A 26,473-nucleotide genomic window follows, 5' to 3' on the forward strand; every position below is an offset into this window, starting at 1 on the left:
CAGGAAGATAAATGAACTGTTGCTCTCTCTACTCTGCATGTGGAAAGAACATGCTCAGGTTTTCCCCAAACCTTTTTCACTCAAGGTCTTCCCCCACTTCATTCCTCCATTTCCTCTGCCCTTTTTTCAAACCAGTGCTTGTCTTGGGGGAGGCTGGCATCTTTCTGTTCTGGGTGCACAAAGTCAGAGTCTGAGAAATCCTTCTGAGTAGTTTTGTGACTTAACTGATACAACTGGGAACGCCGCACTGTGCTGGCTAATGGATGCCAGAGCCTGCAGGCTCCCCTGGTCGAGGGGCAGGCAGGGCCACGGAGGTGCACAAGGCGACCCCCTCACAAAGAGGGCAGCACAAACCTCACTTTGATATTCTTGCTCCAACAGCACAGCCCGTTCTTTGCTGAGCAGCTGACCGCGTTCCAGGTGTGGCTGACGATGGGAGTGGAGAACCGCAACCCACCCGAACAGCTGCCAATCGTCCTGCAGGTAAGTCGCCTTGGTGAGGGCTGGGTGGCGGGCAGAGCTCGCTGGCACTGCTGAGTGTCATGGGCATTCAGCCACCAGCCAGCTCTGTGTGTGTATTTACGCACTCGTCTTTCCCTGCCCGTGGAGTGCCGTGCTCTCAGCCAGATGGTGTTTGGGTACATACATTCCGGGGGCTCATTCAGGACTAATTGGGCCTGATTGTGTGTTTGCTAGACCCTTGCTGATAAAGACACATTTGTCTTCCCTTTCCCCCCACCTCTGCACTTTCAGTTAAGCATAAATTCTTGCTGTAATCTATTAGTCACTTCAACAGCAGCAAACTGCCTCGCCCACTCTAGTTTTTCAGAGGCTGGTGCAGTCGCTGGCTTGCTTGCTCCCTGGCCTCCCATCTTACCTGCTAGCTCTGGGAGGCAGGGACTTTGTCTTCTTTTTAGTTCGCAAAGCGGGCGCTGCTACAGTTTAAGGGACTAGTGAGAAGGAGAAAGTGAATAAGGAAAAGTTATTTGCTTGTTCCCGTAATATAAGAACTAGGGGCCACCAAATGAAATTAATGGGCAGCAGGTTTTTTTAAAAAAAGAAAGTTCTTCTTCACACAGCTCATAGTCAACCTGTGGAACTCCTTGCCTGAGGAGGTTGTGAAGGCCAGGACTATAACAGGGTTTAAAGGAGAACTGGATAAATTCATGGAGGTTAAGTCCATCAATGGCTATTAGCCAGTATGGGTAAGGAATGGTGTCCCTAGCCCTGTTTGTCAGAGGGTGGAGATGGATGGCAAGAGAGAGATGTCTTGATCATTCCCTGTTCGGTTCACTCCCTCTGGGGCGCCTGGCATGGGCCACTGTGGGCAGACAGGACCCTGGGCTGGCTGGACCTTTGGTCTGACCCAGTCTGGCCATCCTTAAGACTAGTGAATGGCTCCTGTCTCCGAGCCCTGGCAGAGGAAATGGACCTGGTGCGGTTAAGAAAGTGCTCAGAGTATCACATGGATCGGGAGGCAGCCCAGACAGCTGCTGCTCTGCACTCCTTCCTGTCTGCGTGGGGTGCTCTGAGGTCATCCGTAGCAAGGGGTCCCAAACTCAGTTTACCTTAGGGTCAGGGCCGGTCCTCAGCTCCTCCTGGTGGGCCAGCAGGCAACCCCTCTGACAGGGCTGCTGGGGAGGGGAGGGGAGAGGAGCGTCTCCTCGCTTCATCCCCAGCCCCGCCTGCTGCCCCCAGGTGGTTAAACCCTCCGAGAGCCTCCCCCACTGCCAGCATGGCAGGGCTAGAGAGACATCTGGCGACTAGCTCCATGCCGCTGCTGGCACGTCCCCGGGGCCGGGGCAGCCATGTGCAGAGCCATCCTGTCCATAGGCGCTTGGGCCACCCTGGGCTCTCGCTTTGGGAGTCTTCAGTGGCCTCCTCAGCTGTCCTGTGGCTGGGATGGTCCCCCCATGTTCAGGTTAGCAGCGGGCTGGGGCTGGGCTGGGGTGAAGCAGAGCTGCTGGGCTGGCCTGGGAGTTGGCAGCAGCGGCTGCTGCATTGCTCCACTTCACCCAATTCCCACTGCCACGGTGAGTGTCAGGAGGCCTGACCCCTGCCGCTGCCCCACACCAGGCCTCCCAGAAACCATGGCGGCTGCATCCTTGGCGGGGGGACTTGCGGGATAGGCGTGCATGGGGGGGGGGGAGCAGGGCTGGGAGAGGCAGGGCAGGAGTGGAGCAGGGGCTGGGCTTGAGGGAAGGGCACAGATGCTCCCCCCTAGGGCCGCAGGAGCCGGCCTGTGGAACCGCTTGGGCCACAAATAGCTCACGAGCCGTGAGTCTGAGACCCCTGACCTATAGGAAGGAAAAAAGAGTTTGAGTGAAGCCCACGGAGCCCTGGGGGTCTCCTCTTACACCTGGGGAGCAAAGGAAGAATGCCCCGGGGCCCCGCTACGCCCTCAAATGCAGGCTCATAGACCCCCCCGACCCCGCAAACCCTCATCACGGTAGCGTTGGTCACCTTTCCCTTCGGCAGCAAAATATCGATCCTCTCCCCCTCAAAGGCGTGGGGTCCGAGTCAGCACATGCTCAAGGACATCTGGTTTCCATCTCCAGAATGGAAAAAGGACCCCCCCCCCCACTAACGTGCCTCTTGACTGACAGCCCCATCAATCTTTTTGAGACCAAATCTGAATTTTTGGAGCCGCCAGAGGCTGAGCACAGTTGGAAAGAGAGCTGTGCTGTTTGTCTCTGTCACTGCGATGGGAGCAGGCCGGCTTCTTCCCTGGCACCATGTCCACCGCCTTCCACTCACCGAGCTGGCACCGGGAGGCTCTTCTGGTAATTCATCTTGCAGCCGTTGTGAGCGTTCACCTGGCTCAGGAACATGCTTTCAGCAGCTCAGAGGGCGAGGCGAGGCTAGAGCCGCATGCCCGGCGCAAATGTGAAACGTGGGGCGGGTGGCTGGTTCACACGCTGCTTCGGAAATGGCGACAGTTTGCTCACTGATGTTGTCGGCCTCTTTGTCTTTTTCAGATCCACTTCCCCTCTTAGATGCTTGATGCTCCCAATCTGAAATGTGCTGCTGGCTTCTATCCTCAAGCAGGGGGTCTCTGTCACTGGACAGCTCTGTGTAGTTGTGTGATCTAACAAACCAAACCGATTGGTATTCCGGACTCCAAATGGCCCTGCAGCCCCCTGCCCCTTTAGAAAGAGCATCATATCCTTTTAGGGAATGGAGACCTTACCCTTGTGTAGGCCCCATCACCGGGTCTGCCTCCTGGTTCCTTTAAGCTCATGTCATTTTGGTCAGATGGCTTTTGTCCCCCACATCACTTCTGTCTTCAGGTCATGGCATGGCTTTGGTTCAGGGAAATGTACGCGTGAGAGACCCAGAGACATCTCTCAGATAATGAATTGTAGGTTGAATTCAGTCTCGGAGAGATTTTATACATGCCTCCGTGCTATTAGCATCAGGAAGATGCATTTGCATGCTTCTTTCAAAACCCTTTTACAATTGCATCTGATTTTTTTCTCCCGTCTTTGACAGAATTTGTGGATTTATTTAGTTCTTATTAAAGGGAAAGGTACAAGGTACCTGCTTTTCAGCCTTCTCTGCCAATGTACCTTACACTCAGCCTGCCCCCCCCTTACTTCAGTCCTGCCCTGACTGCCAATCTCTGCTCCTGTCTAAAACAGATCTCCCTGTTACCCTAGTGCCAGACATCTCCTGAGCACACTGCTGCTTGTGCCAAATTACAGAGCGGTGTTGGGGTGTAGAGAGATGCCAGCTAGGGCGGAGTGACCGGAGTCCTTTCTCTCTGGACCTATATTGGGATTGGCGCGTTGTTAAGGAGTGAAAAGTCAGTCTGCTCGCTGTACCCTCACCTAAATGTCACTCTTCCCTTCTGGCCCCGCCCACGAAGTATGCATTACCCAGGCAGGATTAGCCACTGCTATTCAGTTTTGAAAGTGGAACACCAACAAATAATTGCAGGGGAGGCAAATTGTGGCGCCAAATCAGGGAGCGTCTTCCATGATCCAAACTGGGGATGTTAATTGTTTTAACAGAGGATTAAGCATCACATTCCTAAAACTTACATCTGCTACAGAGTTTCCCAGCTGGAGGTCTCTGTGCATATTTCACATGTAAGTCAGTCCAACTCCTGGCTCATTATCGGCATCAGATTCTGTTTTAATGAGAGTTTTATTGAGGGCCAGTGTGACCCCGTTGCTTAACTCCTTAGCCTCTTGCATCCCTTCGCCATGGGAAGCAAAGCCTTATTTCTGCTTCCGAGTTGGTTTGGGTAATGGGGGATTGGGCTTGCTGCTTCGCCTGACCACTTCCCTGGGACACCATCTGCCCCTGCTTTGTTCCTTTCTTCCCTCTGTAAATCAGGAGAGAACATTTCACAGCCAGAGTGGCTGCTTGTAGCAGGCCCAAGCTGGATTGCCACTTCTGTGCCAGAGAGAGATGTGAGCAGATGGGATCTGTGTCAGAACCCCCACTTCCTGAGAGCTGAGAAAACAAGCTGCATTCCAAGAAAAAACATTTGCATCTCTGCCTCAAACTTTCCAGAGGGGAGCATTGCTGCATTAGGAGCTGACTGTTCCCCAGATAGGGCTGACGGGGCAAGTCTGCGGCCAGACAGCCCTCTTGCCTTTCAACATTATTCAGAGCCTTGAAACTTACGCGAGGCTGATGTGTCTGACCAGAGGGCCCCTCCGAGGGCGTCCTGTCCTTGCCCAGCGCTCACAAGGCTTTCTGTTCATGGCACTAATCTTTGTTTTCCTCTCTCTACAGGTGCTGCTAAGCCAGGTGCATCGGCTGCGAGCTCTTGACTTGTTGGGAAGATTTCTGGACCTGGGTCCCTGGGCAGTTAGCTTGGTGTGTCCAAGTGTTGCGCTGACCCTTTGAAAGGGCGGGGTTTGTTTTCAGTATATTCAATGTGTTTGAATGATTTATGAAAGCAGGATGTGGAAAATATGCCTTGAGTTGGGAGCGATGATCGGTATCTGACAGCAGTCAGATGGCCTTGAGGTCAACATGAATCAGGTTGCCAGAGCTTAAGCAGGATTTGGAAGCTGCGGAGAGTCCTTTATATTTAGTCCACGTCAGCTTTCGTCCACGTTGTCCATGTTTTGCTCCTTCTCTTCCAGCTGAGATTATGAATAGTGATGGCTTCTGCAGAAACGTGCATGTGGAGACCCCGACAGCATCTAATGGGCATGTGAGAACTATGAAATTAATTACCCAGAGGAAATCAAGTAACAGTGATGAGCATGTCCTTTGGCTAAGAAACACATTCACCCCCAGCAAGTTATGAGATCAGGCATATTGTTGCGCTTATAAGAAGCGTAAGGGGTCTTTAAAGGGAAAAAGGGAAGACACCATGTTTATTAAGCATATAGTAGTGAAGCAGCTAGCTCCCTCCCTCTCACCCACCAGTCGATGTTATAGGGTCCGGATCACTCTGGCGGCCAGTCAGATTAATTGTGGATAGGAAGGAACATGACGTGATGCTCCAGTGGAAGTCTTAGTAGGCTGGAACCCCAAAACTGTGTCCCTTTTTATAGCAGTTTTCCTTCATTGGGATCAGTAAGTTTTGCACTGTCCTGCTGTATTCAATCACCATTTGACGAGTGCTTGTTTTCTTAAGTTGTTCATATCACAGCTATCTTGTCCCTGTTGATAGGTGCTTGCCTTATCTTTTAGAGTCATCAGTCTGCCCTTCATCCACATCTCCATAGGCATGGGGTGGGCAATCATTTTTTTGGGGGGGGACACACAAGAATTTGGAAAGTGGTTGAGAGCCGCATTCTTCCATGATGTTAATGGAAGAGCTGTGGGGTCTGGGCTGGAGGTTGGGTGCAGAAGGGAGCTTGGGGTAAGGGAGGGAGTTTGGGTGAAGGAGGCAGTTGTGACCTGGGGCACTGGACTTGAGTGCAGAGGGTTGGATTGTGACCTGGGCAGGGAATTGGGGTACAGGGGATTGAAGTGCAGGGGTTTGGGTTGTGAGATAGGGCAGGAGGGGACTATGATCTGGGGCAGGAGGTGGGAGTGCCAGATCTGGGGGGGAGGGTATGGGTGCAGGAGGACAGAGGATGTGCGTGTGTGTGGAGTAGGGGGGCAGAAGTGGGGGGGGGGGAGGGCAGAGGGTTAAGGGAGGGAGGGGCTGGGGTGCCAGAGGCAGACTCTGGCCAGGAGACTTACCAGCCAGCAGCCTAGCACTTTCCTGAAGCAGCCTCCCTGACTGCCTGCCCCATCCCCGCACGAGCTGTAGCCATGTGCTCTGTGAATAACTACAAACCCGGGAGGGGAAGGGGTATGTCGCTTTTTGGCTGTGTGTTATTGGAACAGGCAGCTCCCATTGGCCAGTTTCTGGCCAGAACCCAGCCAATGGGATTGTGCTGGGGGCAGGAGCAGCTCCTAAAGCCTTCCCCCCTCCTTTCCACGTTCACAGATTTTAAAGCAAAACCACCCGACAGCCGTGTTTCTGAGCAGCATGCGGGTGGGGCGAGGCAAGTGGGGAGCCTGCCTGGGGCTCCCCGCTGCATCTGCGGGTCACATCAGGTAACTTGGCAGGCTGGATCCGGCCCGCGGGCTGTATTTTGCCCAGGCCTGCCATAGGGGCATACAGCAATCTACTGGTGCTTTTGCCTGTCCTCAGCTTCTCCCTAGAACATCTAGTCTGGTGATGGCCTTCACACTTATCCTTGTGCACATTCCTCATTCTGCACTCACACAAAGAATAATTACAAGGCCGGGGGTGGCCGAGTTAGTCTGTACAGGATAAACTTAAAAAACAAAAACTGGTCTGGTAGCACTTTATAGACTAACAAAACATGTCGATGGGACCACAAGCTTTCATGGGCCCAGCCCACTTCTTCAGATGACCAGAGTGTTGAGTTTAGGATGTGCAGACCCAAAATAAATAGGGGAGAAGAGGGAAGAAAATAGAGGGGGGGCAGGAAACAAGGAGCAGAGGTTATGAAAAAATCAAAAGGAAAAACAGGAAGGCAGAAGGGTCATCAGTAATCACTTGAAGGTTGGCCAGTTAAAACAAAGCAGATAAGGATCAAAGTCAATAGATTGTTGCTTCTGTAAAAACAGATCTAGTACAAACCCATCCCCCCCAGGCTTACATCTTAAATTAAAGAAGAAAACAGTTCTGCTAGTAAAAGAGTGACAGTGAGAAACAGACCCTTTTGGGCTATTCCTGCTCTAGCATTCATAACCGGCACAAACAGCCTTCATAATGCATCTTTATCAACAGCACGAGGCTGTTCCTTTCCGCCAGTCCGAAAGCATGGCTGGTACGGTACACTCTGCACTAACAAAATAAGAGTTAAAATGGCTAGAACAGCTGGGATGGTTTATAAACTGTCACATAAACTACATTAAACATGTAGCCAGTTGTCTACCATCCCCTGCTCACTTGGCTTGTTTGCTGTATCTCTCGTGCTTTGTCCTCCATCTCCTTGGTCTTTTTAGAGCATGTGAGCTGGTTTTGGAAAGGGCGTAGCCAGGTGTGGGTGTAAATACAAATGGAGCAGCCTGCCACTTGAAAGACAAATGGAAGGCTTCTCTTAGCAGAGGCTGCTGGAGATGGGACCTTTCATGGCTCTCTTTCCTGCTCCTCCCAGCCACAAGTGCCAAATTCTGTTCTGCACCTTCCAGAAACAGTGCAGAAGGCCTAGCCCGAGGAGGCAGGGGGTCAAAGTTGGCTTTAAACGGTCAGGATTCGGAGCTACTGCACGCAGGAGCTAAACCATCAGCAATTCATGGGGCTGACTCGAAATCACAGTTGCCTCCCTTGTGTGCCAGCGTCGTAAGCCAGACTCGCTGGGGTGGTGTGTGTGAGGGCCTCCCGCACTAGCTACGCTGCTTGCTTGGCCTATGGCAGCACACAGCCTGTGGAGGGAGGATTTCTGTCCCGCCCCCTGTGGGCAGTGTGCAGGGGCAGGAGGAGGGGGGCATGATCCCTCCCTGCATGTTTATTTTGCACTGCATGTGTGTAGATGGTGCACAGGAATCGCTCGGCGATGGTGAAACGCTAGCTAGCGTAATTAGCGCCAGATACGGTTGGGGTTTAGCCATGGGTAAGTTTAGTGAAAGTTATGGACAGGTCATGGGCATTAATCAAAGAGTCTCGACTCCTCACCTATGCAAAGAGTGCCAGTCATTAAATCTTGGGGGGATGGGAGGAGGCTGTTGCTGGGTGTAGCGGGGGAAGGGAGAGGCAATTCCTGAGGGGTGCTCTTGGGGGAGAGATCAGGGCCAGGACCACCCTGTCCAGCAGCACCATCTGCTAGAGACCACAGACCACAGCTGCTCCTGCCAACTGCCTGGGGATTGCTACCATGGCTGCTTTGGCCATCCAGCGACCTCTGCCTGGGGCCGTGGACCACGGCTGCTCCAGCCACTCCAGGGCAGCTGCCGGGAGCTGCCCAAGTGGCAGCTGGTGTGGCTGTCCCCGGGGCCACCTGAACAGCTGACTCCAAAGCCAGCTGCTTGACCAGCCCTGGGGTTAGCCACACTAGCCACTGCAGAAGCCATAGAGGTTGCTGAAAGTCACAGAATCCATGACTCCACCACCCCTGTGACATCCGGAGCCCTAGCTGCGTGCCCTCCTGCATGCTCTTAGCCTCTAAGACCACGCAAGTAGCTTATTGAAAAGCCTCTGGAAGTGTGGGAGGCTTGTAATTAATGAGGTTTTGCAGTCTGCTGCCTTGTGGGAGCAAGTAGCCCCGTCTGAGGGAGGAGAGTGGCACGCCGTAACGAATAAAAGCTGGTGCTAAATTAACTCTTGGTCTCAGTGGACCAAATGAGTCTGAAAATATCTGGGGAGACCCAGGGCTAAAATCAGAGCAAAATGACGACACAAGAATCCCCCCTTTACTATTAACGTATGATATTAAATGTTGCGTTTGGAAAACGAGCAATTCGGACCCCTGTCCGGCTCTCTTCCTGTAATGGGTCTCGGAGGCCTATGGTAATTTGCTGTTCTGCCTCTCTCCCCAGGCGCTGTCTGTCGGCATTTTCCCTTATGTGCTGAAGCTGCTTCAGAGTTCAGCTCGGGAGCTGAGACCGCTTCTTGTCTTTATCTGGGCCAAAATTCTCGCAGTGGACAGTGTGAGTAATCTTGACTCTGCGCTTTGTTTCCAGGAATACCCTGGATTGTTATCTTCCTTAGCCAATTGCTTTAACGTTCCGGACAGATACTACAAACTACCAGGAAATGCAGGAGGTTGGATTTAAAAGTAAGATATTGATTTAGGAGGACGTCACCAGTGCATTAGAGCTATCTGCTGTGAATTTCTCAATGGGAAATCCCCATTGATGTAGTGACAGGCTGGATTTGAAACGGCCCATTCACTGGACTCCTTGCACCAGCTCATGAAGGAAGTTGTTTGCATCTGCAGGAAGTGCCATGTCTCTTCTCCGTTTGCCCCTCCTTTTGTGCTGAACTCTCCCTTTCCTTGGAGGAACGGGTGTAAGGGTGGCCTAGGTTCTGTGGTAGGGCTACACTCACAACAGCTTGTAAGAGCTGACGAGAGGGTGGTGGGGTGCGTTCTGGAGTGGCTTAGGGGATAGGGCATTTGCCTGGGCAGTGTAGGGTGGTAAGTTCGAGTCCCCTCTCCACACTCTGGCTGTGGTTGGGCAGCCAACACAGGCTATGCCAGGGATGGACCTGGCAGCTGCATTAGGAAGGTAGGATAAGGGACTGGCTGAAGGTAGCGAAGCAGGGAGTGGCCTAGGGGATAACACACTCACCCAGCTAGCAAGGTATAAGGAGTAGCCTAGACAGGAATCCACCCGAACCTCCCAGCTACGTTCTCTACATGCCCAGGCAATGCCTCCTATGTCTACACTGCTCTGTTTGGCAACGTGTCCTGCTGGCGCCTGCTCTGCCACAATGGAAGACAAGGCAAAGGCTTGGTCCCGGGGCCGGAGCCTTTCCCTGGGGCCGGAGCCTTTTGCTGCTGCATGGGGTGACCCGCACAGTGACAAGTGTGGGCACAGCCTGCCTGCCACTGAGGCGGGCATATCACTGCACTTGCACTAAGTGCACTAAGCACGGTTGGTACACGTCAGGTTACAGGAACCTCGTCCATATCAGGAGCGCGTGCTCGGTTCGCTAACCTGATTGAGACCACCATTTTTGTGTGTTCAGCTTAACTTGGTTTTGAAGTTGATTTGGTCGGGCTGTGCCTCCGCCCAGGAAAGCACCATCTCCAAACTCAGCATAAACCCACAGTGATCATCGGCGTGTCTCAACCCTTTCTAGAAATACAGCAAATGCCGTTCTTTGGAGAGCTGAGTGACCAGTCTTGCTCAAAACCTGATCTGGCCTTATCTCAGCGCTACAATGGCAGCTGAAGAGTTCAGAAAGGACAGGAGACTGGGCCATGACCAGGCTTAAAACGGGGCCATGATTTTTGAAGATGGCCCTTAATGAAGACTCGGGACAAACATTTGAACAGTTAATTGCAGCTGCCAATGTGCAGATATATGTGGTTTCCTGGGGTGACACCTACAGTTAATTGCAAATGCAGATACGAGTTGACATAAATTGCATCAACTGCTTTTTAAAGTTGGCGTCGCCCTGTCTTAGTGTTGGTTGTGTGTCCTCATGATCTCATCTCTTGTCTGTGGGGAAATGCTACCCGATTTGCTGGCTTCTTTCTCTCTTAATCGAGCAGCACCATGTTTCGTTTTATAAATATATTTTCGTTAACATCTTCAGAGGCTAATGGGAAGGGTTAGTCTTAAACTCGACTTGAAAAGCTTAGTTTGGGTGCATGTTCCTCCGTGGCTGAAGCTTCAGCCCCCATGTCCAGTACAATTCCTACCAGGGATATTACAGAAACAACTTAATGAGCGCGCACCCCAGTAGAAACACACAAGCCAGTGAAGAGGTTCTCCTGCTTATCGTGAACCATTAACAATAAGCACAGAGTCATTCTTTCAGCCCGGACTGGGCAGAGACAAGGGATGGAAAATCCCATTTAAAATGTTAACCAGTTGAACAATATCATTAACCTGTTAACCGGCATGGTGGGCCTACCTGGGCCGGAGCATCCCCTACCTGTGGTGCCGCACAGGAACAATCTTCCTCTCCCTGCTCCAACCCGCCTGGGCACCGGTTAATCCATACGCATGCCACTAAGGCCGTGTTTACCGGGTAACCAGATAACCGGTTCCCCTTTACATCCCTAGCAGAGACTTGCCCAAATGCTCTTCGTGAGACATCCTTGGCTCGTTAAGATGATCAAAAGACTCTGTAATGATTATTCTGGGAATAAACATTAAAATCCCTCTAACTTCATCGTGTATTTCTCTTCCTCTCACTCTCCTTCCTGCCCTCTTCGCTCTAAGAATAAAATTGAAAAATATGGAGTCGCAAGACCAATCTCTGCAGGGTCCAGAAGTGAAAGACGCAAGAGGGGTAGGATTTATAATGGAAATGACAACTGCAGGTTATGCCCTGCGAACATAAGTGAAACTGGTCCCAGATGCTGAAGGCTGTCATGAAAGACGGTCTTTCCTTGCGTTGATTGAAGGATTAATTAGACTGCGGTGGATCGCTGCTTCTCTAGCGTTAGCGTACAGCAGGAATGTGTGGGGGGGGGAATGGGCAAGCCAGGAGAAGATCCTCACATTGGTCACGTTTCTAACTGCTGTCTCACGAGGGCAGGTGGTACAGCTGCCCTCCAGGCAAAAGCCATGGCTCCTGTTTTCAAACGCTTTCTCCTAGTGGCTTCCTCCGGGGCGGCAGGGGAGGGGGAGGGAGAAAATCTAACTGTTCTCACAAACACTTCTAGCAAAAGAGCAGTGGCATGTTGTGATCAGTACAGATGTTCCAGGTAGGTATTCCCTAGGGATAATTTTACACAGCTGCACAGTTGGTTTGCTCTAGTCCTTTCCCCCTCATTGGAAGGGTTTACTGTATGCAAGCGCTAACTTTCCTGTCTACCCCCCCGCACACGTTCTGGTCATGTACCTTTATTATTCACAAGTACCAGATGCGAAGGAGGGAGCTGTTATTGACGCTGAATATTAATATTGTTCTCAGGTACAGCACAGACAACATATTAGCAAAGTGTTTAACACTGTTCTGGAGTTACATGATCTGCTTTCCTCCCTCTGGCTTCATGTGATTGGAGGGTGCTGGCAGCACGTTGGGATGCGGTGGAAGACGGGCTGTCTTTTTTTAGCGGGCATCTGTGTGCCTGCATGCTGGTTTGGGAGAACTTTTTTGTTTTTCAATGAGGCGACAATATGAAGAAAGCTACACGTATTGGGAAGAAGGAAACCAGCTCTCCTCCTGCACCATCTTACCAGCAAAATCCAGGCAGCCAGTAGCTTCAGCCCAACATCGATTCATTCCCTCTCTTCTTTAGTATTCTGAAACTACTTCTTTTGTTGTTTCAGCGATAAAATATTCTCTTGCATCTGTGTCTTTCCAGCCCCCTCCTTTCCACAATTAGTTTTCCTCCATAGGCCTTTCGTTCCCGATTGAAAATACATGACGCTGTTGTTGGCATGAAGCATACAGCAGAATCACAGCTATGAGGGGAGTCGAAAGCAACGTCAGGTTTTCCAACCAAAATTGTCACTTTAGTGCTGTGCGTTCCTGTACTCTGACCTTAATATGTCCTGCCTGGAGCCAGGGAGATCATGCTGGCAAAAAGGGGAGCCCTGAGAAAAGGATCCTTGTAATAAGATGCTGATGCCCATGGGTGCTCTGGGCTGGAAGCACCCATGGAGAAAAATTAGCAGGTGCTCTGCACCCACTGGTAGCCAAGCACCTTCCTCCCGCTCCCGAGTGCCTCCCACTCACTCCTGGCCCCACTATAAACAACCCCTCCCCTCCCTCATGTCCGCTAACCAGCAATTTCGCAGTATTCGGCTGCTCTGGGAGGGAGGAAGGGAAGGGAGGACGTGTGCGCACTTGGGGGCGGAGCCTTGGGGGAAGGGGTGGAGCAGAAGGGAGAGGGTTGAGCGCCCCCCACCTAGAGAAGTTGGCACATACGAGCCTGGTGATTATTGGTGTTTGAATCCAGGCTGCTTCTCCTGTAATGCTGCTCCTCGGCGCCCCGTTGTGTCTGCGCTTTGCGCTGGGGGGTTCATCTCCCAGCATTTTTTGTCACATGAGCAGAGGTCCCATTACAACCTGAGAGTGTCCTGCCCAGGCTGGAGCACAGTTTGGTCTTGCCTGTGTATATTGGAGCAAACCGTATCACCGACCTGTGGTCCAGCCCTGAGCCATGGATTGACTAGGCCAAGAAGAACGGACGGTTCTCCCACTTCTCCGAGGGGAAACTCGGTGTAACGGGTCATGGTAGGGAAGCCTTGCAGTGCGCTGAGCGGGAACCCCAGTCCTCAGGATTGTCAGTCCCAGGATTGTCGGAACTACAGTGTAGTTCTTGGCGGGCATTTAGTCACAATGCCCAGCCACTAAACACGGTGTCATTCGTAGCAGTTGTTACTCATGAGAAATACAGACTGGAAAATCACAGCCATTCCTGACCCAGGCTTGGGCGGAGATGTGTAGGGAGAGCTTGCACAACATCTGCACACGGCACGTTTGCTAGTCAGGAACGCTAAAACTGGGCTGAAAACGAACACACCCCTTCCTTCCAATGTGGGGAGGAGTTGGGAAGATGATGTACTTGGAAGTGGTGAGCTACAAGCCGCCTGAGACCCTCTAGGCATTTGACCATCACTGAGACTGGCTGTGTGGATGAATATTTAGCTTCATGTGCTGATTCCTAAATGTTACCAGAGCACAGGACTGACAGAGAAATTCAGCTGTTGTCCCCCTCAGGCGGTGGACTTGGGAAAGCCGCCATCAGCAAACCTGGTGGAGAACTAGCTGAGAGACTTCTGTAATACAGCCCCACTCCCCGACTTACAAACACACCGACTTACAACCATCCGTACTTACGATTAACCTCCCGTTAACCCCATTATAATATTTTCGAGTTGAGAACCATGTATGTCAAGTTTTTCGAACAGCGTGGGCAGCGCGTTTAAGGGTATTTCCGACTTAGGACCAAACTGAGTTACGACCAGGTGTTCGGAATGTAACCCGTTCGTAAGTCGAGGACTGCCTGTATGTCGTTTTGGTTCGGTTTTGTAAATATCAGCAATCTGGCTAAGCACGTTCCTCTTGTTTTCCCTTGAGTGGTGTGGAACTGCCATGGTGAAGGCAGGCCTGGGCGCAGAGAGTGGTTGAATGCTGGTTCTTTTTAAGGTGCTCTGAGGTACCAGGGGGGTTCTGTGCAGTTTGTATTCCTGTCGCATGCCAAGGTGCCATAGAGCCATGCGCTTTAAATAACCCAAGGCCCTGGTCACCTCTGCATGCCAGAGTCTCTGGCAGCAGTGCTCATGGGAATTTGCTCTTTCTTTTGTTTCTCAAGTGAATGTTGGGATGGAGAAAAATAAAGATGAGCATGTGAAGTATTTATAAACGATTGGAGGCAGAAAAACGCTCTTCCCAGGTCACTGTGCTCATTGTTTCCCCTTCTCTCTCTCTCTCTCTCTCTCTCTCTCTCTCTCTCGTTTTCCAGTCGTGCCAAGCTGACCTCGTGAAGGACAACGGCCACAAATATTTCCTTTCCGTGCTGGCAGATCCCTACATGCCGGTGAGTTCAAAACCCTCTTTCTCAGCCTTCTTTAAAACTTGCTTAGGTCGCCACGATGAGCGTGGTGCTCTTGGTAGGGACAGCACCATCTCACTCCGTGGTGACACCCACTGCCCTCTGGAGGAGGAGCATGGATGGGCTTTCAGGTTAGCCACTGGGGAAACGGATAATCGAGGGCCCCGTCCGAAGCGCTTACAGACCAAGTACATTTGCAGAACCAGGTCTTTCAAAGCGTTAAGACTTTGATTCGTTGACTTTTCTTAATATTCATTTCATCCGCCCTGAAGCGGGAGCTGCAGGTACCTTGATAAATGGACTGAAGTGCTGTCTAATTTCATGGCAGCTTCGGTAACTCCCTCTAGTGCAATGGCGTTTTGTATCATCCTGCCACAGATACCCGTCGAGCCCCTCCAGAAGCAGTAGGACCATCTCCCCCGCCGGTGCTCCCCCTCCCCTGGCTCTGTAGTGACAAACGCACCCAGCTGTCGCAAACATGCACTAAATAGGGCACTAGCCTCTTCTGCACTAGTGCCTTTGAAACCCTGAGTGTCAGTGACAAACGCTGTGGAATACAGAGTCGTTCCCAGTCACTCAAGCCAACGTCAACTAGGATGGGATGGCTGCAAATTACGCCTTTGAAATAGTCTATTTCACTTAAACAAACAAACCATGATGTGGCCGGGTTGCCAACTCTGGCATTGCAGGGCTGCAGCTGACATGGGAGAGCAGGACAGTGCGAGAGTTATTATTTGATAGGGGCAGGGAGTAATGCGTGGTTTTTTTTTAAAGCTGTGACCGTCGTCTAGTGGGTCTCTGGCTGCCCTCCTTTCCACCTGTCAGGCTGCTTGCTGTTAAAACTATGATTAAAATCCCAGCCTCTCAGTAGAGAACGTGAATCGATAGGTCTCAGCCGCACTCATGCCGGCCAGCCATGCTTCCTGTTCTGAGCACGAGGAGGGGGGCACGTTTCGTGTCCTGACGCAGCCCTGCCGCTCAGTTTGAGTTTGGATTCTCAAATGGTCGAGGTTCAGGAGGGTTACATCAAACAAGGCCAGGGGGCCACGGTGGGCGCTCTCCTCTCGAGCTACGCAGCATCCAATTGTTCTCTGATACAAATTAGTTGTGAGTTGTTTTGTTTTTAAGGCTGAGCACAGGACTATGACTGCGTTCATTTTGGCTGTGATCGTCAACAGCTACAATACAGGGCAGGTGAGTCCCACCGTCTTGATCCTGACGTTGCTGAGGCCTGAGGCCTTATCGCACAGCGGCTTTGCGTTGCTGTGAGTGGTCTGAACGGGCCATGAGACTGGGCTGTTGCCGGGGGCAAGGTGGCTTCCTAGTTTTCTTAGATTTAGGGGGAAAATGTGGAGATGCAGAGCACCTGGAAATAGAGGTTAAGGGGACGCAGTGTTAACCCTCCTCAGACTCAGTAAAATTTTGCAACCAACCCAGTATGGAGCCACAGCACGATTCTTTTCTTTACATTGCATGCCTGTCCCCTCAGAATCATTTTGTGGTTGAAAGGTGAGGCAGGAAGCTGCCTGTCTAACCGAATTGCACTGAACTGTTTTAGGAAGCCTGCCTTCAAGGAAACTTGATTGCCATCTGCCTGGAACAGTTAAACGATCCGCACCCTCTCCTGCGTCAGTGGGTGGCTATTTGTTTAGGCCGCATCTGGCAGAATTTTGACTCGGCGAGGTGGTGCGGTGTCAGAGACAGTGCCCATGAGAAGCTCTACAGCCTCCTCTCTGACCCCATCCCAGAGGTACAGTTCTCCGTGTGTGTGCATGTGCCCCATTGTGTTGTGCCCTTTGTGAGGCAGGGCTGCAAACCAATTTAAAAATCAGGCTCTTCAAGAAATCTCGTGAGTTGATAGGTGTCTGGTTTTATTAAAAACCCTTTTCCCCTATTTCTGCAGGACAGGTGCTTAAGTCCTGCTAGATCTGAGTCAGGAAAAGCAAAACAAATGCAGAGAATTACTGATACCCTGGGGAGAGATGCGTTTTCAGTGCGATGACTTTGAATCCAGGGTGTATAGAAGCGCCGTGGTACCTCAGCTCCCTGGGTACCTCAGCAGGTTCTCTGAGCCGCTTTGTCTAACTCTGAAACCCGAGCTCAGCCTGGAAAATTGCAGTTGGAATAGAATTCACGTTTCGCCTTTAGGGAAAGACTGTCCAAGGCGGAAGAGACTCGTGTGTCCCCCACACTGGGACCGACAGGCCCTGTGAGACCCCAGTGAAAATCTATTACCGCCAGGGGAAGTAAGCGTGGAGATCCAAGGCAGCATCAGTGTGCAGTTTAGGATTTCTTCTTCCAGTGATTTTGTGCTTCCCATTCGGGGGGGCAGGGGGCATCCACAGCCTCCTTCCCGTCTCCCCGGCTTTTTCCCAAGTTGCAGATAATTGTTGTGCAAAGGATCAGGTGAAGTGTCCTCGATTTCTCTGGTCACCCGGGGCAGATCCTTTCTGAGTTACGAGGCATCCAGAGTCTGATTATGCTGCCTCTCCAGCATTCCCAGTCTCTGCCCAGGCAGGGAGCAAAGGACCACTCTTGATCCCACACGGGGGCCTGGGTCGTATGACTCGCCTGTCTTCCATTTTCAAGTCATCTGCTCCCTTTTCATATGCCCAGCTCAGGTAGTTGAAGGCTTTAACGATCTCTAGGGCATAGGGGAACTAGGCCCCTCTATGGCAATTCCTTATTCACCTTTACGCTCTTAAGCAGAAGGTTCTTGGCTGTGCTTATTGAGAAGTCACCAAGGGGAGAGCCAGCTGGCGTTCCAGGGACCAGTGCAGACCCCTGCACACACAAGTGTTTGGAATTACAGCAGGTTAAATCTAGCCTGAGACCCGAGTAAGAGCTCGGGCTGGGAAGCTCAAGGCCGGGACCGCAGGGATCACTGTTTGTCGTCTGTCACAGGTTCGCTGTGCTGCAGTCTTCGCACTGGGCACCTTCGTGGGCAACTCGGCCGAGCGGACTGATCACTCCACCACCATCGACCACAACGTGGCCATGATGCTGGCACAGCTCATCAACGACGGGAGCCCCGTGGTGCGAAAGGTACAGACGGAGGGGCAGCGGGAAGCGAGGTGGATTCGTGCTGGTGACCTGCCCAGTAATGCTAAGGGGGTTAATTGTGGGTGTTGCGGGGGAAGCAGACTTTGTGCAGTAAATTTCTTCCTCGGTAGTCACGGGCCTGATTCCTGGGAAGCATTTGTTCAAGTTCTCTGTCCTTTGACAGCTGGTAGAAATGCTTCCTTCCTGCCCGGGAGCCGCACCAGCTAGCTTCAGTGCAGAGCACCGCAAAGTGGCACCTGCTGGCCAGCACTATGCATACAGCTGGGTGGTCAGGGTGGCCAACCAAGGCACAAAGCCCCAGGAGTTGGGAAATGATTAAAATACCCAGTAGGGGCGCACTATGCTTGCTTGCCCTGGGCACTAAAATGCCTCGTGACAGCTCTGCTGCTTGCCCCGGGAATCTGTGTCGCCCGTTGCCTGTTGTGGTGTCACACGCAAAGCGATACAATACGGTAGCTTAGCAGGGTCAGTTTTCTGGGGTTGCCCTTTTACGTGAGGCAGCACAAAGGTTCCCCTGGTTTGTAGGCTCAGGGAAGGGAACGCAGCAGTTGGTCGAGTTGTCCCACCAACAGGAAGCTATCCTCTGCTGTTGAAAACCAGCTGTGTGGCTTTTCTGTACGTTGAATATCACAGAGTAACTTTTCATGACAGAGTGAGGGGTGGGGGCTGGAACGGGAGAGTGTATAAACTGCAGCGGTGCCATCTTTCGGAAACCCTGTGGAGCAGTGTTGCAACTGACCATCGTTAGCGGAGCAGGCGTTTCAATCAGGGCTCGTTTCTGCCGGCTGGTGCGCCTTCTCATCTTTATTGGCCGTGTCCCCTGGCTTTCCAGCTCACATTCAAATCCCCCGGGCGCACATGCCCTCAAAATCAAAATTGCCTGGGTCAGTTAGACTCCTCTGCAGCGGAAGCTTTGCATTGGGAAACTGATGACACGGCGAACTTGCTCTCTTGGTCCCTGGTGACCTCTTCTTGTTGGCTTTCCCTTGTTTTAATCTCTTGCCCTCAGAGAAACTGCTGAGAAGAGTTTCCTTCAGCACACGTGAGCCTCTGGCAGCAAAGGCTGCTTCAGCTACAAATGAATACCACTGTCCCAATGGAGTGGCATCGATTTCTCCAAATCTCTTAATTAAAAATTCCTTTGAATGATAGGGAGTTCAGTCTTCGGCTGGCTGTTCGTATTTCTCCCTCCCGGGCCGGCTTGCAGTGTTAAGACACAAGCTACGAAAGGGTTATTGCCCAGCCTCTAATGAGGAGTTTGGCTGCCCCATGGCTTCCTGCAGATGGTTCTGGGTTGTCAAGCTGTCCGTGTGGGTCTGCTGGTGGTACAGACTCTGTGTGTGTCTGAATTCCAAGGCCTTTGGAGTCCATCATTTTCTGGTTTCGTTTCCCGGGAGGCTTCTGAAAATGTCAGTCTCCTCTTGGCTTTGTGCTGCCGGCACGCAGAATACAGGAGAACTTCAGAGTGACGAACCCCAGAGGTACGAACCGACCCATCAACTACGCACCTCGTTTGGAACCAGAAGCATGCAACCAGGCGGCAGCAGACACGGAAGAAACCAAAACCGGTTCATTAGTGTTTTAAACACCGCGTGAGGTTCCCATGGCCCTACGGGAAAGTAAGAATAGAACCTTTGTACCCTTCCAAGCATGTCGTAAGAGGTGACTAAGGAGGTTTGGGCGTAGGGTTGGCAACCCTATCCTGTAAAAATAAACATATGCTACAAAAACAGCAACAATTTCAATTTGAATAGCAACCCAGCCTTCCTTGACTAAAAAAGGCCTCAAAGAGGGATTATGATGCGGGGAGGCAAACCCGAAAGGATGCTACACTGCCGATTCCCCTTCTGCAGCAAGAAAAAGGGGAAGAGGAAGGCCAAAGAATAGTTGGAGAAGAGACCTGGATGTGAATTTGAGGAAAAGGGGTCAAAGCTGCAGAGAATTAGAAAAGGTGGCACAAGACAGAGAGGCTTAGCAAGAAATTGTTGATGGTCTATGCTCCCATGGGAGCTAAGGGCAAAGAAGAATGTTTTAAACATGAACTACTTTGCAAAAAGGGAAAGCAGCATTTTTCTGCTGCATTGTACTGAAGTCAATGTTCCGTTGTGAACTTTAGAAAGAACAGCCATAGCATTTTGTTCAGCGTTACAAACAATTGTCATGGCCACGGTGTTGGTGACTCTGAGGCGCCCTGTAGCACTGTGCTGCTTTTCCCGCACTCTGCAGACACTGACGTTAAGCGGGCATGCGGAACGTGGCTGAGAACATTGAGCAGCCCCAGGAGTGCCGACCATGGGCAGCGCGCTAGATCGGACACACAGGCCTCTGGGAGTTGCTTCAGCAGTCGACGTTCCGGGGCTGTCGCAATGAAGAACTAATGCCATTTGCCATCTGCCCCGAGCCGCAGGAAATTCCATTTCCACTGCTGCTGCTCTGTGGAATCTCGGCAATGGATTTTAATAGGCATGTCATCTCGTTTGCTGCACGACACGAGGAATCCCCTTGAAACAGAAATGTACACGGTACATAAAACATATTGTGCAACATAATGACCAAATAACAAAAAAGATCATATATTAAAATAGGGAAGCTGAGACCACAGTACATTTGCTGTTTACCAGTACACCACTGAGACCGGCTCACCTACCACTTCCTCGAAGCCAATGTCTGAAGCAGGAATAAATCAGGCAGCGGTTAGTGAGCTTGTTTGTACACTGGCTCTTGGAGTATGAAATCAGCCCAGAAATGGGGGCAGGGAAAGAAGAGAATTGGGCATCTTTATCCAGAATTGTTACTCTTGAGATTTCTGTCTGGCTTTATGACATCCTCCAGAAACAAGAGCTGTGTGCTGTCCCTGTACCACTCTGCTGTTTGTTATTGGTTTGGTAGCAAAGTTTTACATTACAGGACTTTGGGTTTTAAATTAAATATGAAATATTAATTTGTTACTGGAAGCTTGACGTGTACAGAGGCCCTGTGGGAGGGAGAGAGGAAGGACCGAGAGTGCAGCGGAGAGAACATGAGAAGTCCATTCAGTGGAGAGACCTTGTTGCTTTCAGAAACCACAGGGAGGAAATAACAATTGTATTAAATCTCATTTTGAAAATATTGCGTGATACCCAGATTAAGAAGAGTCTCTGTACATCTGAGAGAGTGTCCAGACTAGTCACAAATACAAAGTACGTTTTCAAAGTCATGAGATATATGTACTTCATCGTGCTTAATCAGCAATTCTCCAAATTTAAGATAATACATGTTACAATGCAGTTTACATATTAGCACCCACTTCTTTGGGTACATCACCCATGAAAAGTTCTACAGAGAGTTGGTTGTGGAAAGCAGAGATCAAGGAGTGGTAGTAATACAATGGGAACAATAATTCCTTAGTCTTCTGAAGTTCCTGTGTTCTGACCCTCCATTATATGGCAAAGCGCAGTAAGTGCTTGCTAAGTTGTCTGTATTGTTCCAGGCAGACCCCACCTGCCAGACACTGCCAAATTGTTCCTGGCAGGATTGGCTTGCCAGCAGCTGCTCAATCATTCCAGACATAGCCAAACTTCCTGTTTGTTTAACTGGAATATTAGTTGTACAACGGGCTGTGTTGAGCCGGCAATGAGAGATTGAATCTGGGGCCTTGTTCCACCAGCCTTTTATGCTTCACGTTATTCATTGGTGGACCTGTTTTTCAGGGTGCACGATCTTTGGAAAATGCAGATCTCTCTCTTGGTGATCTACGCTGTCAAATCGGTGTTAGCAACAGCCCTCAGCTCTCCAGCCAGTGACTTTGATGGGACCTAACAATCCCAAAGAGAAGATGAGTTTTGGTGTCCACTTCCCCATCCTCTCTCTATGGCTCCTGTGTTGCAGTCATTGAGCCAGAATTAAGTGTAGGGCTTCCTTCCCAGACCAGCAGTGTCAGTCCTCAATTAGCCAGCATTGGTTTTAGTAGATTAGGATAAGCCTGGTGTTCTCCCCTGGACTGACTCTGATGCTGAGTTCCCGTGTTTTTCATGGTGGCTGATATCGGTGACTGAGTTTAGAGCGAATGTAGCTCAGCCAGCAGGAGTACAGCTCCTTCCAGCAAGTGTAGCTTGGCTTTTGCCACAAGGAGCAAGAGGCCTGCTCCTTAGCATGAGTTGTTATTTCATGCCAGGAAACGTGTCTGGCCTGGCAGGGCAGGCCAGGAAATGTGTCTGGCAAGGCAGGGCAGCTTGGATGTGAGAGGAAGGAGCTGTGAGCGGGACGCCGGGTCTGTTCTTTCTGTGACAGTGCATCACTTTGACAATATCAGGCTGAATCAAAGAGCAGGGGAGCCTGGCCAGGAATAAAAGATCTTTTGTTATGGAGAATTCATTTTGAAACTCAGTGCTCTGGCTTTCTTCAGATCTTTGCACTGAAGGGAAGGAAAAATCGATGCTTCTCCAAACCAAATATAAAAAAGTGCCCTCGTTCCTACTCAAGGTGACAGATGAGCATTAATTTTGACAGAGAGCTGGTTTCACAGGGATTTTTTTCTGCCTTGTTTTTTAAATAAGATGCTCACAGAGGCTGTTTGCCACCATGTTACCTCAGAGGAAAGGGAATATGCAAACTCTGCCATCTTAGCTGTTGGTTTGGTGGGGTGGAGTGAGAGAGAGCACGCTACCGGAGTTTTTGTATATTCTTACACTCTAGAGAGACAGAGAGAGATGTACAGGCTGGAGCTGTCGGTAAGCCGTCTGTGTCAGCATGGGCCAGTTTGAGAGGAGTTGTACACCTTGCTGCCTGCTGTTAGGCAAGGCCAGTCCGTTCTCGTTAGCAGGCTGAGGACTGAAATATACAAGACTCCCAATTTTAAAAGCATTCTGGGAACAGACTCTGGCATAACTCCATGCCCTGCCTGGTTTTGAGATTTGAGGTATCTCAAAGGAAGTGAGGACCCTGAGTCTTGTTGGCAAGTGACCTCACCTGCACTATTTGGGGGGGTAGGTTCATTGTGGGAGCCTTTGATTTGCAGAGCAAGAAAATGTAACAGGGTCCAAACAGTCTAAATAGCAGCCTCATTCCTCTCTTTGTAAGCAGGCTCATTGGGGGTCTGTTGATCTAGCATTGCTGTAAATGTAAGATCATGCGCCCTTCAGGCCTGACTTTGCTCTCGCTGGCAGAGGGCTCTGTCCATCTTTGTTATGATTTGGCCTGCCTGTGGCATTCGTCTCCAGAGAAGATTAGCATCTCTGGAATGCAGTGTACATCTACACTGCAGTGCAAGCTGGGGTGCAACCTCCGAGCCCTATTGCTTTGCAGTGTCCACGCAGCCCTGCTTGACCAGGGCGTCAGCTGGAAGAATCACACAATTCCACGGGGCAACAGCATTCTGCAGTCCTCTGTATTGAAAACGGAACACCCCCCCCCCCCGTTCCTCCCCCCCCCCCCCCCCGTGTTGCAAAGGGCAGCAGCTCAGGTCCCCGTTAACCCATTCTAGGCTGATCCCTGATCTGCAAGGACCTGGTCAGAGTGCTGCTGGGCTTTGCAATGGCAACCAAACCAATCTGGCCTCTTGCAAAGTGAGCTGCCTCCTGGTAAGGTGTGCACCAGGCTGTCAGGTTTTCCCACAATGCATCACAGTTCTTAGGGCTAGAGCAGGGATGGGGAGGGAGCTCTAGGGACTCTGGGTTGTGGTCACTTTGACTTGGGTTTGCACACTGCGGTGTGGACAACAGAGCCCTGCTATTGAGCACAGGTAGAAGAGTCTTCATGTACCATGTTGACTGTGAAGCCTACGGTTCCCTAGCACAGGTCAGCAAACTCCAGTCCCACTAAGCCTGGGCTTCCATGGCAGCATGGACCTGCCTCCAGGGGACACAGCGATCCCCTTGCTTTTCGTGGCAGAGGAGCATCTGGGTCGCTCTCTACTTCAAGAAGTATTTGGCCTTCTGTGGTAGAGTCCCTTGGAACATGCCTTGGCCGAACCAAGCGAGCGATAGCTGCAGTGGCCTCCCCCATGTGCAGGCGCCGCTGCGTGTTTCCCTCATGTGCCTGAGTCCAGAAAGGTGTCAGAGCAGCGTCCACTGGCCTGCGCTGTTGGTCCCCTCGCCCGCGAGTAGAAGAGGAAGTGCGGGTGGGCACCGCGACAGTTCCTCCTTACCGCACGGCCTGTCATCGTTCGCTGGGCTGCATAACAGATCAAGGCAATGGTCCTCCCCCAGGCGTGTCAGCTCGTGCCGGGCAGGCACAGGCTGCCCCACGGCATGCCTCCCTGACGCTCTGCTACAGGGCATCCGCAGAGTGGCCCCCTCGAGCTCTCTCTGCGCCTGGGTGACACGCTCTGGCCCAGGTCACGTCATGGCTGCAGACTCAGAGATGGGATCAGTGTCACTCCGGCCTCCAGTCCGAGCACTGCCAGCCAGTCTCCCCCCCTGTGCAAGACACACAATGGCCGGCCCTCGGAGAAGTGGCTATTACTTACGCCAACGAGAGGTTCTTTGTGATCTGTGTCCGATCTGTATTCCACTGCCCTTCCTATGGGCTAGAGCCCGCTGGATTTGTGGTGAGAGGAGAACGAGAGAGACGTCAACCCCCGGTACCTGGTGTTCCCTCAGATGGGAGCACCGGGAGCGATGCTGCACAAGCGTGGGCCAACAGACGCTGTTGTAAAGCATTTCCTGTCTCGGGTGTGTGGTGCCCATGCACGCCCATGTGTGGAATACAGATGGGGACTGCCTAGCGTGAAGAGCCAGTAACCTCCCCTTTGATCCATTGTGTTTGACAAACGGCAGGAGAATTTGTACAAACTCTGGTGATCTCATTGGCACTTCCAGGGTGCCCGCAAGCCTAATTTACGCAGATGTCTTTGTTAAAAATCCTTTTTCTTTGGTGGAAGCACAGCCCGGGGATCCTAAATCAGACCTCGTTCCCTTTAAGTCATCTTTGAATTCTTCCTAGAGTTCTGTTCCGGCCAGGCGGGGGTCCGTCTGACTGATGCACTTTATTTCCAGTGACATATTCCTTCTCAGGCAGGGGGGGTCTGCCGAGAGCAGAGACTCCCGGCATTTTCAGAGAAAAATGGCCCCTCTGCGTCCGTATTGGGCGCCACCTCTGTCTTGTGAATGACTCTGGAATGGCCTCTTGACCAGGTTGTTCCCCCTTGTTCGATGACATCTGTTCTGCACAGCCAGTTTGTTTGTTTCTGACACGCACTGTCATCCAAGGTCTGTTTCTCCCCCTCCCTTTCTCTCCCCAGGAGTTGGTGGTGGCGTTGAGTCACCTCGTGGTTCAGTACGAGAGCAATTTCTGCACGGTTGCCTTGCAGTTTATGGAAGAAGAGAAGAATTATCCTCTGCCCTCTCCAGCTACCACAGGTACGTCCGTCCTTCTGTCTGCTCATGACCAAGGGAAGCGTGGTCCTTACAGTGCATAGGAGCTTGAGGCGTTTGAATGCATGACCAATAGGCGCCCGTGCTAGGGAGTTCAGTGGGTGCTGTGGGCAGTGTAGTGTATTTTACTGCAGAACTGCATCTTGGGGATATTTGCTTCTGAAAATCCTGAGAGGTGCTTGGAGTCCTGGAGACTGAAATCCTTGCGAGGAGCTTCTCTGAGAGAGCACGTTGTCAAGACTTCATGGAGCAGCTTGCCTGACGCCGCGCGCGCTGTGCTTGTTCCTGGGTGAACAGGGGACTTTCCGCTCTCAAACTTGAATTGCTGCAGCCAAGGAGAATCCTCGTTGACCTACCACGAGCCGGTCCAACTGGTTGTGTCCAGTTCTCGTCTCTTCTCGTCTCGACTCACAACCCTTCGTGTTGCTCTGCCCTCCCGCAGTGGCGCTGGGTGCTCCAAAGCCTTTGCTTTGTGATTCTGGTCCTCAGTACTCAATGTGCTATTTTTTTCTCACCCCTTTCTTCCTTGTGGATTTTGCTTCCTTTAAGGGATTGAAAGTCCTAGAGAAATTGTGATTGGCCTTTCATTTTTAGACATTCAATAAATTGGAACTCACCAGGAATAACAGAGCTGTGGCGACAGGGAACTTGCAGAAGAGAAGATGAACTATTTCAGCAATGAGTAATTAATCACGTCTTTCTGAAGTATGAATCCTATTAGAGGACTGGTTCCCCCCCATTCGTCCTCTCTGCTGCAGAAAATAATCATCCCGTCCAGGTCTCTTACTCCTCCAGAAGGATGCCCCCAGTGCGTTATAAATGGGATGTCCAGAAAGCACTGCTCCCGTTGCGCTGGTGGAATGGGACGGCACTAACTTTACCTATGTGCTTTTAGGAATGGGAATGAAGAATGACTTTTCCAGTTGAAATTGCAGGTATTCGGGGCAGGCGGTGAAATTTAGCCAGGAAACCCAGGATTAAATAAGCTTTTACTGCAAAAATGTTCCCCAGTTGTTAATGAGTAGAGGCAATGAGCACATCAGATGTAGGTCTCTAAACAATGTCCCCTTTGGCACCACGCTCGGGCGTTACTCAATTACTTAGGCATAAATTGCCTAGGGAAGTTGTGGAATCTCCATCATTGGAGGTTGGACAGACACCTGTCAGGGATGGTCTAGATGGTGCTTGGTCCTGCCATAGGGGCAGGGGATGAGACCTGATAACCTCTCAAGGTCCCTTCCAGTTCTAGGATTCTAGGATTAGCTCGGTATTGGCTTGGAGGGAAGAATCACCAAAACCACCACTTGCAGTACCCTGTTTGTCTTACTGTTTTTCACTCAGGAATTGCCAAAGCCCAGCCCTGTTTAGCCTATGGGATATGTAAGGACTGCAGCCCACAAAACATGGTTCTTTGGTCATTGTCCTTGGTGTGAGCAGAGAGGATTT

General features: G+C 51.3%; 1 protein-coding gene across 6 annotated transcripts in view; it reads left to right on the forward strand.

The window, feature by feature from the left end:
• Window positions 1–26,473, forward strand: part of RPTOR (regulatory associated protein of MTOR complex 1) — a 306,816-nt gene that overhangs the window by 205,340 nt on the left and 75,003 nt on the right. For all 6 annotated transcript variants that reach the window (XM_075904085.2, XM_075904088.2, XM_075904089.2 and 3 more), the window contains 8 exons: window positions 382–483; window positions 4,747–4,830; window positions 8,968–9,078; window positions 14,523–14,597; window positions 15,741–15,806; window positions 16,171–16,362; window positions 17,517–17,657; window positions 24,895–25,012. In XM_075904085.2, coding sequence (XP_075760200.1) covers window positions 382–483; window positions 4,747–4,830; window positions 8,968–9,078; window positions 14,523–14,597; window positions 15,741–15,806; window positions 16,171–16,362; window positions 17,517–17,657; window positions 24,895–25,012 — 889 coding nt within the window. The remainder of the gene's footprint in view (window positions 1–381; window positions 484–4,746; window positions 4,831–8,967; window positions 9,079–14,522; window positions 14,598–15,740; window positions 15,807–16,170; window positions 16,363–17,516; window positions 17,658–24,894; window positions 25,013–26,473) is intronic.

This window comes from Pelodiscus sinensis, chromosome 20 (assembly GCF_052426305.1).
Source record: "Pelodiscus sinensis isolate ZL-2025 chromosome 20, ASM5242630v1, whole genome shotgun sequence".
In the NCBI taxonomy this organism is placed as follows: domain Eukaryota; kingdom Metazoa; phylum Chordata; order Testudines; family Trionychidae; genus Pelodiscus; species Pelodiscus sinensis.